The sequence below is a fragment of the Bos javanicus genome, chromosome 7 (genome assembly GCF_032452875.1).
Source record: "Bos javanicus breed banteng chromosome 7, ARS-OSU_banteng_1.0, whole genome shotgun sequence".
In the NCBI taxonomy this organism is placed as follows: Eukaryota; Metazoa; Chordata; class Mammalia; order Artiodactyla; family Bovidae; genus Bos; species Bos javanicus.
The window spans coordinates 13,989,287-14,002,643 of NC_083874.1; the positions used below are offsets into that span (position 1 = coordinate 13,989,287).

General features: G+C 36.5%; 1 protein-coding gene across 6 annotated transcripts in view; it reads left to right on the forward strand.

Annotated features, from left to right (window-relative positions):
- Positions 1 to 13,357, forward strand: part of LOC133250623 (zinc finger protein 266-like) — a 43,737-nt gene that overhangs the window by 2,310 nt on the left and 28,070 nt on the right. For 4 of the 6 annotated variants that reach the window (XM_061422056.1, XM_061422057.1, XM_061422052.1 and 1 more), the window contains exons 2-5: positions 6,678 to 6,766; positions 7,268 to 7,394; positions 8,019 to 8,099; positions 8,829 to 8,911. In XM_061422056.1, the coding sequence (XP_061278040.1) occupies positions 6,734 to 6,766; positions 7,268 to 7,394; positions 8,019 to 8,099; positions 8,829 to 8,911 (324 nt within the window). In that variant the 5' untranslated portion in view covers positions 6,678 to 6,733. Of the gene's footprint in view, positions 1 to 6,677; positions 6,767 to 7,227; positions 7,395 to 8,018; positions 8,100 to 8,828; positions 8,912 to 13,357 lie in introns of those variants that run through there. The other 2 variants (XM_061422055.1, XM_061422054.1) reach the window with 2 other exon arrangements.

Sequence of the window (13,357 nt, forward strand, 5' to 3'; positions counted from 1 at the left end):
ATATCCTAGTAGCTTTTTTACTTTATACATAGTAGTTCATACCTCTTAATTCCCTACTCCAGTCTTACCGGCTTTCCCACTGGTAGCCACTAGTTTGTTCTTTGTATCTCTGAGTCTGTTTTGTTCTATTCGTTTCCTTCATTTTTTAAATTTCACATATAAGTGATAACATGCAGTATTTGTCTTTGTCAGACTTGTTTCACTAAGCATAATAGCCTCCAGGTCTATCAGTGTTGTTGCAAATGGCAAAATTTCATTCTTTTTTATGACTGACTGGTATTTTGTGAAACTTCTTTATCCATTCATATGTCGATGGATACTTAGGTTGCTTCTATATCTTGGCTTCTGTATGTATGTAATGTTGCTATGAACATTGGGGTGCATGTATCTTTTCAAATTACTGTTTTCATTTTCTTTGGATATGTACCCAAAGGAGTGTAATTGCTGGATCATATTATAGTTTCTTGAGGAATCTCCATACTGTTTTCCCTACTGGCTACACCAATTTAAATTCACATCAACAAAATACAAGGGTTCCCTTTTCTTCACATCTTCGCCAAATTTGTCATTTGTCGTGTTTTTGATGACAGCCATTCTGACAGGTGTGTGGTAATATCTCATTGTGGTTTTGATGTACATTTGTCTGATGGTGAATGATGTTTAGTTTCTTTTCATGTAACTCTTGGCTGTCTGTATGTGTTCTTTGGGGAAATGTCTTTTCATGGCTTCCCTTCATTTTTTAATAGAATTGTTTGTTTTTTTTTTATTTTGAGTTGTACAGCTGTTTATATATTTTGTATATTAACCTCTTATTGGTCATATCATTTGCAGGTGTTTTTCTCCCATTCAGTAAATTGTCTTTACATTTTGTTGATGGTTTATTTTGCTGTACAAATGCTTTTAATTAAATCCCATTTATTTTTGCTTTTGTTTTCTTTGCTTTAGGAGACAGATCCAAAAGTCATCCAAATTTATGATTTATGTCACAGACTGTTCTGCCTGTGTTTTCTTCTAGGAGTTTTATGGTCTTACTTTTAAATCGTTAATCCATTTTGAGGTTTTTGTACATAGTATGAGAAAATGCTCTAGTTTCATTCTTTTACATGAGCTGTCCAGTTTTCTGAGCACCGTTTATTGAAGAGACTGTCTTTTCTCCATTGCGTATTCTTGCCTCCATTGTGTATTTTGTCGTAGATTAATTGACTGTAAGTGTGTGGGTTTATTTCTGGGCTCTGTATTCTGTTGTTCTATGTGTCTTTTTTGTATCAGTGCTATACCATTTGATTACTGCAGCGTTGTAGTATTGTCTGAAGTCAAGGAATGTGGTATCTCCAGCTTTGTTCTTTTTTCTCAAGATTGCCTTGGGTATTTAGCCCAGACTCCCAGGACTTCTTTTCTGATTCCATATAAATTTTAGGATTATTTGTTCTAGTTTTGTGAAAACTGTCATGGGTACTTTTCTGGGGATTGCATTAAATCTGTAGTTGCTTTGGGTCGTATGGACATTTTAACAGTATTAATTCTTCCAGTCCATGAGCATGGGATATCTTTCCACTTCTTTGTAATATCATCTTGAATTTCCTTCAGTGTTTTATTGTTTTCAGAGTATAGGGGTTTTTTGTTAAGTTTTTTAATTCTAAATTAGTAATTTAATTCTTTTTAATGCATTTTTAATGGGATTTTTTTCTTGCTTTTTGTCTCTGATAGTTATTATTGTATAGAAAAGCAACGGATTTCTGTATATTAATCTTGTATACTGCTACATTACTGAATTCATTTATCTTTAGTTTTTTGGTGGAGACTTTAGGGTTTTATATTATATATAGTACCATGTCATCTGCAAATAGTGACAGTTTGACTTCTTCCTTTCCTATCTGAAAAAGAAAAAGTGAAAGTGTTAGTTGTTCAGTCATGTGTGACTCTTTGCAACCTTTCCTATCTGAATGCCTTTTATTTCTTTTTCTCATCTGATAGCTGTGGCTAAGACTTCCAATACAAGTAGGGAGAGTGGGTATCCTTGTCTTCTGATTTTAGATGAAAAGCTTTCTGTATTTCAGTGAGTATGGTGTTAGCTGTGGGCTTGTATAAATGGCCTTTGTTATGTTGAGATATGTTCTCTACATACCAGCTTTGATGAGAGTCTTTATCATGAATAGATACTGAGTTTTGTAAAATATTTTTCCTGCATTTATTGGAATGATCTTGTGATTTTTATTTGTCCTTTTGTTAACGCGGTGTATCACATTACTTGATTTTTCAGATGTTGAATCATACTTGAATCCCTGGAATAAATCCCACTTGATCATTGTGAATGATTTTTTTAATAGATTTTTGAATTCAGTTTGCTAATACTTTGTTGAGAATTTTTGCCTCTATATTCATGAGAGATATTTGCATGTAATTTAATTTTTTATACTACCTTTTTCTGATTTGGGCATAGGGTAATGATGGTCTCATAAAATGAATTTGGGAGTGTTCCCACCTCTTCAGTTTTTCAGAATAGTTTGATAAGAGTAGGTCTTAAAGAGACTTCCCTGGCGTGCCAGTAGTTAAGACTCTGCTCTTCCAGTGCAATGTGTGTGGGTTCAATCCCTGGTCAGGGAAATGGGATCCTGCATGCTATGTGGCATGGCAAAAAAGAATAAGTATTAAGCCTTCTTTTTATGTTTGGTAGGATTCCCCTGTGAAACTGTCTGCCCTGAACATTTGGTTTTTAAGGGCTTTGATTACTGTTTCAGTTTCAGCAGTGGTAATTGGTCTGTTTAGATTATTTATTCCTGATTTAGTTTTGGAAGATTGTGTGACACTGGAACTATATTTCTTCTAGATTGTCCAATTTTTTGGTATATAACTGTTCATAGAATTCTTTTTTTATATATAATATTATTTTATGATTATTTGCATCTCTGATATCAGTTGTAATTTCTCTCCCATTTTTTATTGTGTTTGTTTGGTACCCTCTTTCCTCTTGTTTCTTGATGAGACAGGTTAAAGCCTTATCAACATTATTTATCTTTTCAAAAGACCTACTCTTGGGTTCACTGATCTTTTCTTGGATTATTTCCTCTCTGATGTTTTTTATTTCTTTCCTTCTGATAACTTTGGGCTTTGGTTGTTCTTCTTCTAATTCCTTTCAGTATTAAATTAGGTTGTTTATTTGAGTTTTTTCTTATTTCTTGAGATAGGATATGATAGATAAATATGATAGATATTTACTATCATAAAATTTTCTCTTCTAACTGCTTTTGCTGCATCCATAAATTTAGTGAAGTTTTGTTTCTGTTTTCACTTGTTTTGACATATTTTCCAGTTTCCTCTTTGATTTCATCATTGACCCATTGGTTTTGTAGTAGCATGTTGCTTTGTTTCCACATGCTTATTCTTTTCCCATTTTTCTTTCTGTAATTGATTTTTAGTTTCATACCACTGTGGTCAGAAAAAAAAAAATCCTTAATATGATTTCTATCTTTTTAAATTTGTCGAGCTTACATGTTATCTCTCTTGGAGAACATTCCATGTGTACTTGAAAAGAATATTTATTTTGCTATTTGGGGATGGAATGTCTTGTAGTTATCTATTAAGTCCAACTGGCCTAAATGTGTCTTTTAGTACCATTGTTTTCTTACTTATTTTCTTTCTTGATGATGTATCCACTGATATAAGTTGGGCATTAAAATTTCCTATTTTTATTGTATTATGGTCAATGTCTCCCTTTATGACTGTAAGTAATTGCTTTATTTATTTAGGTGCTCCTGTATTAAGCCATATATGTTAACAAATGTTATATCCTCTTGTATTGATGCTTTTATCATTACCAAATGCCTTTCTTTGTCTTTTGGACTTTGTTTTAAAGTCTTCTTTGTCTGCTATGAGTAATGCTACTTCAGAGTTTTGTTTGTTTGCATTTGTGTGTAATATCTTTTTCCATCCTTTCACTTTCAATCTGTGTATGTCTTTAGCTTTACTAATTTGTGGTTACCATGGGGTTCATATGTTGACCTGTAATTAGATCTACTTGTTTTAAACTAATAGTCATTTAACTTCAAGCACATTCTAAATTATTTGCTCCCTTCTTCCACATTTTTTGTTTTCAATGTCATGTTTTATGTTTAGCCCTTAACTTATTATTATAGTTACAGTTTCTTTTAATCTTCATGCTAGCTTACTTAAACCCTTGGTCTACAGCCTTTACTATATATTTACCTTTACTGGTGGGATTATCCTTTCCTATACATTCTTTCTTCTTGTTGTAACCTTTTTGTTTCTACTTAGAGAAGACCCTTTAACATTTCTCTTTGGGTTCTTTTAGTATTGATGAACTCTTCTAGTTTTTGCTTGATTGGTAAGTTCTTTATCTCTCCTTCAGTTTTGAATGATAACCCTGTTGGGTAGAGTATCTTAAATTGTAGGATTTTGCCTTGCAGCACTTTAAATGTATTATGTCCTTCTGTTCTGCAAAGTTTCTGCAGAAAACAGCTGATAGCCTTAAAGGGGTCCCTTGTATGTGATTCTTTGTTTTTCTCTTGGCTGCCTTTAGAATTTTCTCTTTAGCTTTTGCATTTTATTATTATATATTTTTGTATGGATCTCTCTGGATTCATCTTGTTAGGGACTCTGTACTTTCTGCACCCGGATATTTGTTTCCTTCTCCAAATTCAGGAAATTTTCAACCATCATTTCATCAAATACATTTTGACCCTTTTCTCTCTACTCATTCTGGGACCCTTCCAACCAGAATGTTAGAATGCAGCTTGTTGTCCCAGAAGCTCCTTAAACTGTTGTTTTTTGTTTTTTTTTCTTTTTTTGGCCCCACCATGTGGCTTTGAAGATACTTAGTTCCTCGACCAGGAATCAAACCCAGGCCCACAGCAGTAAAAGCGCTCAGCCCCAGTCGCTGGACCACCAAGGAGTTCCTACTACTACTACTACTACTACTAAGTCACTTCAGTCGTGTCCGACTCTGTGACCCCATGGATGGCAGCCCACCAGGCTCCCCTGTCCCTGGGATTCCTAAAGTGTCCTAATTTTTTTAATTTGTTTTTTCTTCCAATTTTTCTGATTGAGTGATTTCTGTTATTCTATTTTCCAGATCACTTATACATTCTATGTCAACTCATCTACTGTTAATCCTTTCTAGTGTGTTTTTCATTTCAGTTATTGTATTCTCCACTTTCAACTGGTTCTTTTTTATATTTTCTAGTTAAAATTCTCATTGTATTTTTCCTTTCTTTTCCCCAGTTCAATTAGCATTCTTATTACTACTGCTTTAACACCTTGTTATTTTTATCTTCATTGAATTAGTTGTTTGTCAGGGTTTTGTGTGTGTCCTTTCATTTGAAACAAATTCTTTTGTCTTCTCCTTTTGTTTAACTTTCTCTGTCACTATGAAATTAAGTAAAACAGTTGCCTATCCCATCTTGAAGGTGTGTCGTTTTGTGGGACGACCCTTATGCATTCTTCATGTACCCCAGAGCTTGGATTGGTGGCTGGATCTAAAGTAAGCACAGGGCAACTTCCCTGGTGGTCTGGTGGTGGAGACTCTGTGCTTCCACTGCAGGGGGATGGGTTCATCCCTGGTCAGGGAACTAGGATCCAACAACTTGTGTGGCGTGGCCATAAATAAATAACATTTTAAAAAACAAAGTGAGCACATGTTATGTCTTTTTTCGGGGTGTTTTGGCAGCTGTCACCTTGTTGGGTGATAGCTGGAGATAGAATTGGAGTTGGGCTGGAGATAGAAGGGCTAGAGCCAGAACCCTGTGTGGGCTGGTTTTTCTATGCCCAGTGGCTATCAGTGTCCTGTCAGCAGGGGCAGGGGCAGGTCCCAATGTGCTCGAAGCAGAAGCCTTGACTGTTGAGTCTGAGTTGGTTCTGTTCCCTCCAAGTGTGCACTCTCTTTTCTCTCAGCAGCTAGAGCAGGAGGTTGGTTGTGTGTCAGACACACACTGAGACTGTCTAGGAAGCCAGTCAAGGATCCAGACAACTTGCGATCCACCACCTCCCAAGTGCCAGCAGTATGCTCCCTCACCCCATTCAGATGAGGTGTTGGGTCCAAATCTGGTACATCCCCCAAGTGTACACTCTTCCTTGGCAGCAAACACTTTTCCCTAGTTAGAAACTGACCTGAGCTTCAGGCAGGTTCAGCCTGCTTCCTCCACCTTGTTCCTGGGAATAAGCAAGCTGTGCACTCTCATCAGGAGAGGAGTCTTGGATTCTTACAGCCTTCCTGTAAGTCCCACTTGTTTTCAAACCAGCTAAGGGAACTTGTCTTCCTAATGTCAGACCACAGGTTTGCAGTGTCCAATTTGTGGTTCAGACCTCCAGGCTCATGATATTCTCTTCTGTGTCCCCTTCCGGGTGGACCCCCGACCACTTCCCCTCCTTTCCTACCTGACTCTGTGAGGACCTTTTTTACAGACTTGGTTTTGGAAGCATCTTTCTGCTGATGTCCAGTTTGTTTTCAGTGAGACTTGCTCCACATGTGGATGTACTTTTTATTTGTTCCTGAGAGGGATGTGAGTTCAGTGGCCTCCTACTTCACCAACTTACCTCTCTGTGAGATTTTCTGAATGCACATGGACATTCGGAAATTCTGAGCTAAAGTGGAATGACTTCCAGGCAAGGACTGTGGGAATTATGATCAATTCTGGGTGCTCATGCCTTCTTTCTTCTCCTAGGTGTTCTTACTAAGGACTCTTTCTGCCTTCCTGAGGAAAAGATAGAAGCAAACAGGATGGTAACTGAGTGTTTGAGAAATTGTTCTCAGGTGAGAAGAAAGTGTATCCTTGTACAAAATGACCTAGTGCATTTACCAGATAGACACATTTGAGGTACTTAAATAAAGTCTGTCTGAATCCATGTTGAATTGCCTCACAAAGTGGAAGCTCTCATATTGCTGAGGGATTGCTCTGAATAATCATAATATTCAATAATTACCTTCTGATATTATCTCATGATTGCAACTCCTGTTTTGTTTTGTTTTGTTTTTGCCTGTTGTTCTGACATGATAAGGAACGATAATGTGTATTTCTCAGTGAATTTATTTATTCATCAGCTTGTAAAAATATTTGTAATTTGCTTAGAATTGTGTTACTGGTTCCATATTGATCAGAAATTAGTGTAGATAGAAAGAAGACCATTGTGTCATGGGGGAGATGATGAGAGAACTTGAAGCCCTCTATTGATGCTGAGTCTTCCTACTTCATTCCCCACTGAACACTGTTGAAGATCTTACTTTACTGAAGCTAGTATATGTATGATGGTTCAGGACTCAGTGACCTTTGCTGATGTGGCTGTGAACTTCACCCAGGAAGAGTGGACTTTACTGAACCGCTTTCAGAGAAAGCTGTACAGAGATGTGATGCTGGAGAACTACAAGAACCTGACCACAGCAGGTACAGCCACCATCATTCCTTAGCCTCTTAGGAGACAGACATATATGTGCTGTACTGTCTGTGTTCTGAGATGGGTGATGTCAACCTGAACACAATGGAAACTAGTAGACATTCGTCTCTACATGAATGAGTTTTAACCCAGTATGGTTTCTGTAAAAATATGGTTTTAGAACTAACAGTGTTACTATCATTCTTTTAGAAACGTGCGTTCTCAATTGTTCACCTACGGCATAGTAAATGAAACACTGGGATCTGGGCCCAGTCATCTGTGTTTTGACAAGCACTGGACATGATTTTCATAGACACCAAAATTTGGGAACCACTAGTTTAGTGCCTTCTCCATGAGAATGACTATTTCTTTTTGCACTTATTTCATTTCCCACTTTAATAAAAGTCTTAGTGCTTTGTAAATGTACATATAGGTCTGAACATGTATTTCAGGGGCCAGAGAGATGATCACTCTGAGACAACAGAAAGAGGAGCTATTCACCTTTATATCTCTTTTGGAATATTATTAATACCACATTCATTCTAATGACCTGACTAGATACTGGAACTTATTCATGGGAAGATTTGTGTTGTTTGGAGGACTGTTTCTATTAATAGATCTTTCCTCATGAACAGGATATCAGGTGTTCAAACCCACTCTGATCTCTTGGTTGGAAGAAGAAGAGTTGAGTACTGTGGAGAGAGGAGTCCTCCAAGGTGAGTGATTGTAAAAGACTTTGCATGTTAATAAAATTTCAGTGTGTTTTTAATTTGTAAGGAGGCAACATGTTAAGATGTGCTTTTCTCTCAGAAGGCTGAGGTCATTGGTTTCTGATGCTCTGTACCTTCCTCAACTTCTCATATGTACTTGTATGTGAGTGCTAAGTCGTTTCACTAATGTCCAAGTCATCGTGACTCTTTGGATTGTAGTCCACCAGGATCCTCTGTCCCTGGGACTCTCCAGGCAAGAATACTGGAGTGCCCTCCTCCAGAGGATCTTCCCGACCAGGGATCGAACCCATGTCTCTTGTGTCTCCTGCATTGGCAGGCCAGTTCTTTACCACTAGCACCACTTGGGAAGCCCCTCATAGGTACTTACTTTCCATTTAATCAGAATTTCCAGTGATCTCATAAAATAGCCTTTTGTTTCTTCTTTAGTTTTAACATTTTGATGTATACTTTTTGTCCAGAACATTCCCTGGTAATACTGTCTCTTTCCTTCATATTTAATTTTCAAAGATTTGTCTTTTAAATCAAATGCTGAATTTTGACTGCATATACATATATTACTACTTATTTTTTGACATAATCAAACTCCCCAAATCTATCTTGCCTTTTTAAAAGATATGTGTAATTTGGAAAAACATACAACTGAGCCTTACTGTTTTTACTTCCTCTAACATCCACTTCTTTTTGCAAAGTCTTAAATTTGTAATTCTCTTTTAGAGTGGGGAATGCAACTTAAAGCCAAAGACTCAAGAATTGGGCAGAATATTTTGGGGAAAAAAGTGTCAAATGGGATAGAAAAGGTAAGATCACTAAGTTTCAAAAAAATATTTCTTATTTTCCACATAGATGATTTTAGGATTTTTGTTAGAATATGAGCACAAGTGATAGATATTTGAGATCAAAGGCATTCACCCTGGAGATAGCAATGTCTCTCAAAGAATTCTGATTATGACTAGCTTGGGGATATCCTATCCCTAGGTTGATACTTGTTGCTTCAAAATTCCCACAAGGAATCATTCCCACTTATATAAATTAGACATGGAGTTTTCAAAACAATTCAATGAAGCTGTATAGAAGCCTTTTTTTCTTTTTTAAGAAACAGGTTTATTTTTTTGTTCTGTTTTTTTGTTGTTGTTGTTTTAAATTATGAAAATATAACACATTTACAGGAGACTTGGAAAATACAGAACAAAGTTACATATATATACTACATTTATACACTATATATACTACAATTACTGTTTCAGGTATAAAAATTAAGGTTTTTAGTAGAGTTTCAGTATCAACTCTCAGAAATTAATAGAATGAACAGAGGAAAAGTAGAAGGGTATAGCAGACCTTAAAGACACTATGAACCAATTCAACATAATGAAGATTTATACAATTTTCACACAACTGCAGGATATTAATTCTATTCAGGTTCCCATAGACTATAAACCAGGCGACACTAGAACGTATCCAGGGACATAAAACAAGGTACAGAAATTTCATGCTCTAAGAGTATTGAAATCATAGTGTCTGTTCTCTTGTCACTGTAGGAAATTATGTTAGAAATCAATATCAAGAGATAACTGAAAATAACCCTCATATTTTCAAGTGTAATGTGACATTTACCAAGAGAGATCTTTGACTTAGCCATTGAAAGCCTCAATAAAGTTGAAAGACTGAAAGAACACAGAAGGTGATGGCAGAGAAGAAAGCATTTAAATGAGAAGTTAATATCAAGGATACTTTAGAAACCCCATGTATTTGGAAATTAAATGTCCACTTTTAAATGATAGGTGTAGCTAAGAAGCCATAAGAAGAAAAATTAGAAAATATTAGCAACAATAAAAATGAAAAGAAAATTTATCAGAACTTATTGCATGCAGCTGAAGTTGCTCAATGCATCTAAATACAATGTGGAATCTTGAATAACAAATAATGGACACTAGCATAAAATTTTGTGAAATTTGAACAAAATCTGTACTTTAATTAATAATATTGTATCACATGTTAATTTTTTTAGCAACATAGTATTTCTTTATATTCTGAGAATTGGATTAAACGTTTCAAGCCTCATTCAATTTTTTTAAAAAAACAACTAAAATAGTAAGCTTTCTCGGCTTTTACCAGTAATATTAGATGCTAGAATAAATGGATATATATCAGAGTTTTGAGTGAATATAAATTAGAAATCTAGCATTGTATTATATTTAAACATGTAGAACCAAAATGTCATAAATTTTTTAGCTAATCAAAAATTTGTAAGTTTTCTAAAATATATATTATACATGCTATTTATGTATATATATGTATACAAAAGCTTTTCTTCTGCTTCCTAAAGGCTTGAGAAAGAACAACAACAAAAAAACTGGAAAACATAAACTAAGTGAAATAGGAGCACTGAATATGAAAAAGAAAAGGTGAAATTATATAAAAGTAAAAGCTCATCATATAGTTCAGTTATTTTTAAACATGACCGCTCATTAGAATCACATCTGGAGCTTTGGAGAAAAAAAAAATACCTGGGCATTTGTATTTTTAAAAAAATTCCAAGATAATTCATGGATAAGTCATCTGGATTTTAAAAAGTGGTTATAGGTTTTTCTATTAAGTGGTAATTTTAGTAATATAGAATTCTATTATTTTCTGTTGACCAATTATGATACAATGGGGTTAAAATGAATAATAGTTACATTATCACAATAGTAAAGGATGTTTATCAATTTTCACAACCAATAGCCAGACAAAAAATAAAAGATAATTATAATTGCAAGCTGTAATGGACACATGATTAACCTAACAATATAAAAGAATTACATACAATTTAGGTGGTTAAGTAGAGTGATATGGTAAGTGGAAGTGCATATATGTGCATGTTTTCATCCACCCAGCCAATCTGCTTTGGTTGGTGCATTTAACCAATTTACATTTAAGGTAATTATTGATATGTATGATCCTATTTCCATTTTATTAATTGTTTCAGGTTTATTTTTTGTAGGTATTTTCCTTTGCTTGTTTCCTGCCTGGAGAAGTTCCTTTAGCATTTGTTGTAAAGCTGGTTTGCTGCTAAGTCGCTTCAGTCGTGTCCAACTCTGTGCGACCCCATAGACGGCAGCCCACCAGGCTCCCCCATCCCTGGGATTCTCCAGGCAAGAACACTGGAGTGGGTTGCCATTTCCTTCTCCAATGCAGGAAAGTGAAAAGTGAAAGTGAAGTTGCTCAGTTGTGTCCGACTCTTAGCGACCCCATGGACTGCAGCCTCCCAGGCTCCTCCATCCATGGGATTTTCCAGGCAAGAGTACTGGAGTGGGGTGCCATTAGTGGTGCTGAATTCTCATTAACTTTTGCTTGTCTAAAACTTTTCTTTGTCAAATCTGAATGAGAGTCTTGCTGGGTAGAATATATTTGGTTGTACATTCTTCCCTTTCATCACTTTAAGATTAATATATCATCATTCCTTTCTGGCTTATAGAATTTCTTTTGAGAAATCAGGTGATAACATTACAGGAGTTCCCTTGTGTATTATTTGTATATAAAAGCAATGTTTTCCCTTGTTGCTTTTAATATTTTATTAATATCTTTGTCTTTAATTTTTGTCAGTTTAATTACTGTGTGTGTCAGTGTGTTCCTCCGTGGGTTTATCCTGCCTGAGATTCTCTGCACTTCCTGGACTTGGTTGACTATTTCCTTTCCCACATTAGGGAAGTTTTTGGCTATTATCTCTTCAAATGTTTTCTCAGATCCCTCCTTCTGGGACCCCTATCATGTGAATTTTGGTGCATTTAATGTTATCTCTTAGGCTGTCTTCATTTTTTTTTTCCTATATTCTGTTTTGTGCCAGTGATTTCTGTAATTTTGTCTTACAGGTCACTTATCCTATCTAGTTATTCTGCTATGGTATCTTCTAGTCTATTGTTCATCTCTGTTTGTTCTTTAGTTCTTCTAAGTCTTTGGTAAACATTTCTTGTATTTTCCCCATTCTTCTTCTGAGATCCTGGACCATCTTCACTATTACTATTCTGAATTCTCTTTCTGGAAGGTTGCATATCTCTATTTCATGTAGTTGTCTTCCTAGAGCTTTATCTTGTCCCTTCATCTCAGACATAATCCTTTGCCTTTTCATTTTGAATAACTTACTGTGATGTGGTTTCTGTTCTGACAGCTGAGGAATTGATGTTCTTCTTTCTGCTTCTGTCTGCCCTCTGGTAGATAAGGCTTTGAGGCTTGTGTAAGCTTTCTAATGGGACAGACTGGCAGTTGGAAAAACTGGGTCTTGCTCTGGTAGGCAGGGCCTTGTTCAGTAAAACTTTAATCCAGTTGTCAGCTGATGGGTGGGGCTGTCCTCCCTCCCTGTTAGTTGCTTGGCCTGAGGCAGCCCAGTCCTAGAGTCTACAGGCTCTATGGTAAGGTTAATGGTGACCTCCAAGAGGACTTACACCAAGGGGCACTCCCAGGACTGCTGCTGCCAGTGCCCCCATCTCAAGGTGAGCACTGGTGGTCCACGCTTCTGATAGAGACCCTCCAACACTAGCAGGTAGGTTTGGTTCAGTCTCCTGTGGGGTCACTGCTCCTTTCTCCTGGGTCCTGGTGCATGCAAGATTTTGTTTGTGACTTCCAAGAGCACAGTCTCTGTTTCTACCAGTCCTGTGGAAGTCCTGCAGTCAAATCCCACTGGCTTTCAAAGTCAGATTCCATGATGATTCCTAGTCCCTTTGCTGGATCTGGAAGCTGAGAAGCCTTGCATGGGGCTCAGAACCTTCACAACAGTGTGAGAACTTACTTGGTATTATTGTTCTCTAGCTTGTGGGACACCCATGCAGTGGATATGTGATTTGATTTTATCGTGATAACACTCCTCCCACCATCTTGTTGCTACTTTTCCTTTGTGTGTGGACGTGGGGTATAATTTTTTTGGTTGGTTCCAGCATCTTTCTGTCTATGGTTGTTCAACAGCTAGTTGCAGTTTCAGTTCTCTCACCTGAGAAGAGTGCACATCCTTCTACTCCGCCATCTTGAATCAATCCCCTACTTTATTTTGATTGCTTATTTATTTGACTACTGTGGGTCTTAATTGCAGTGTGTCAGCTTTCTCTCTAGTCGCAGCACACAGACTCAGTTGCCCCATGGCATATGGATTCTTAGTTCCATGACCAAGTATTGAACCCACATCCTCTGCATAGGAAGGTGGATTCTTAACCATTGAACCACCAGGGAGTCCCCTGTAGAACTCTTTTAGGATGAGAGTATATGGCACATCATTC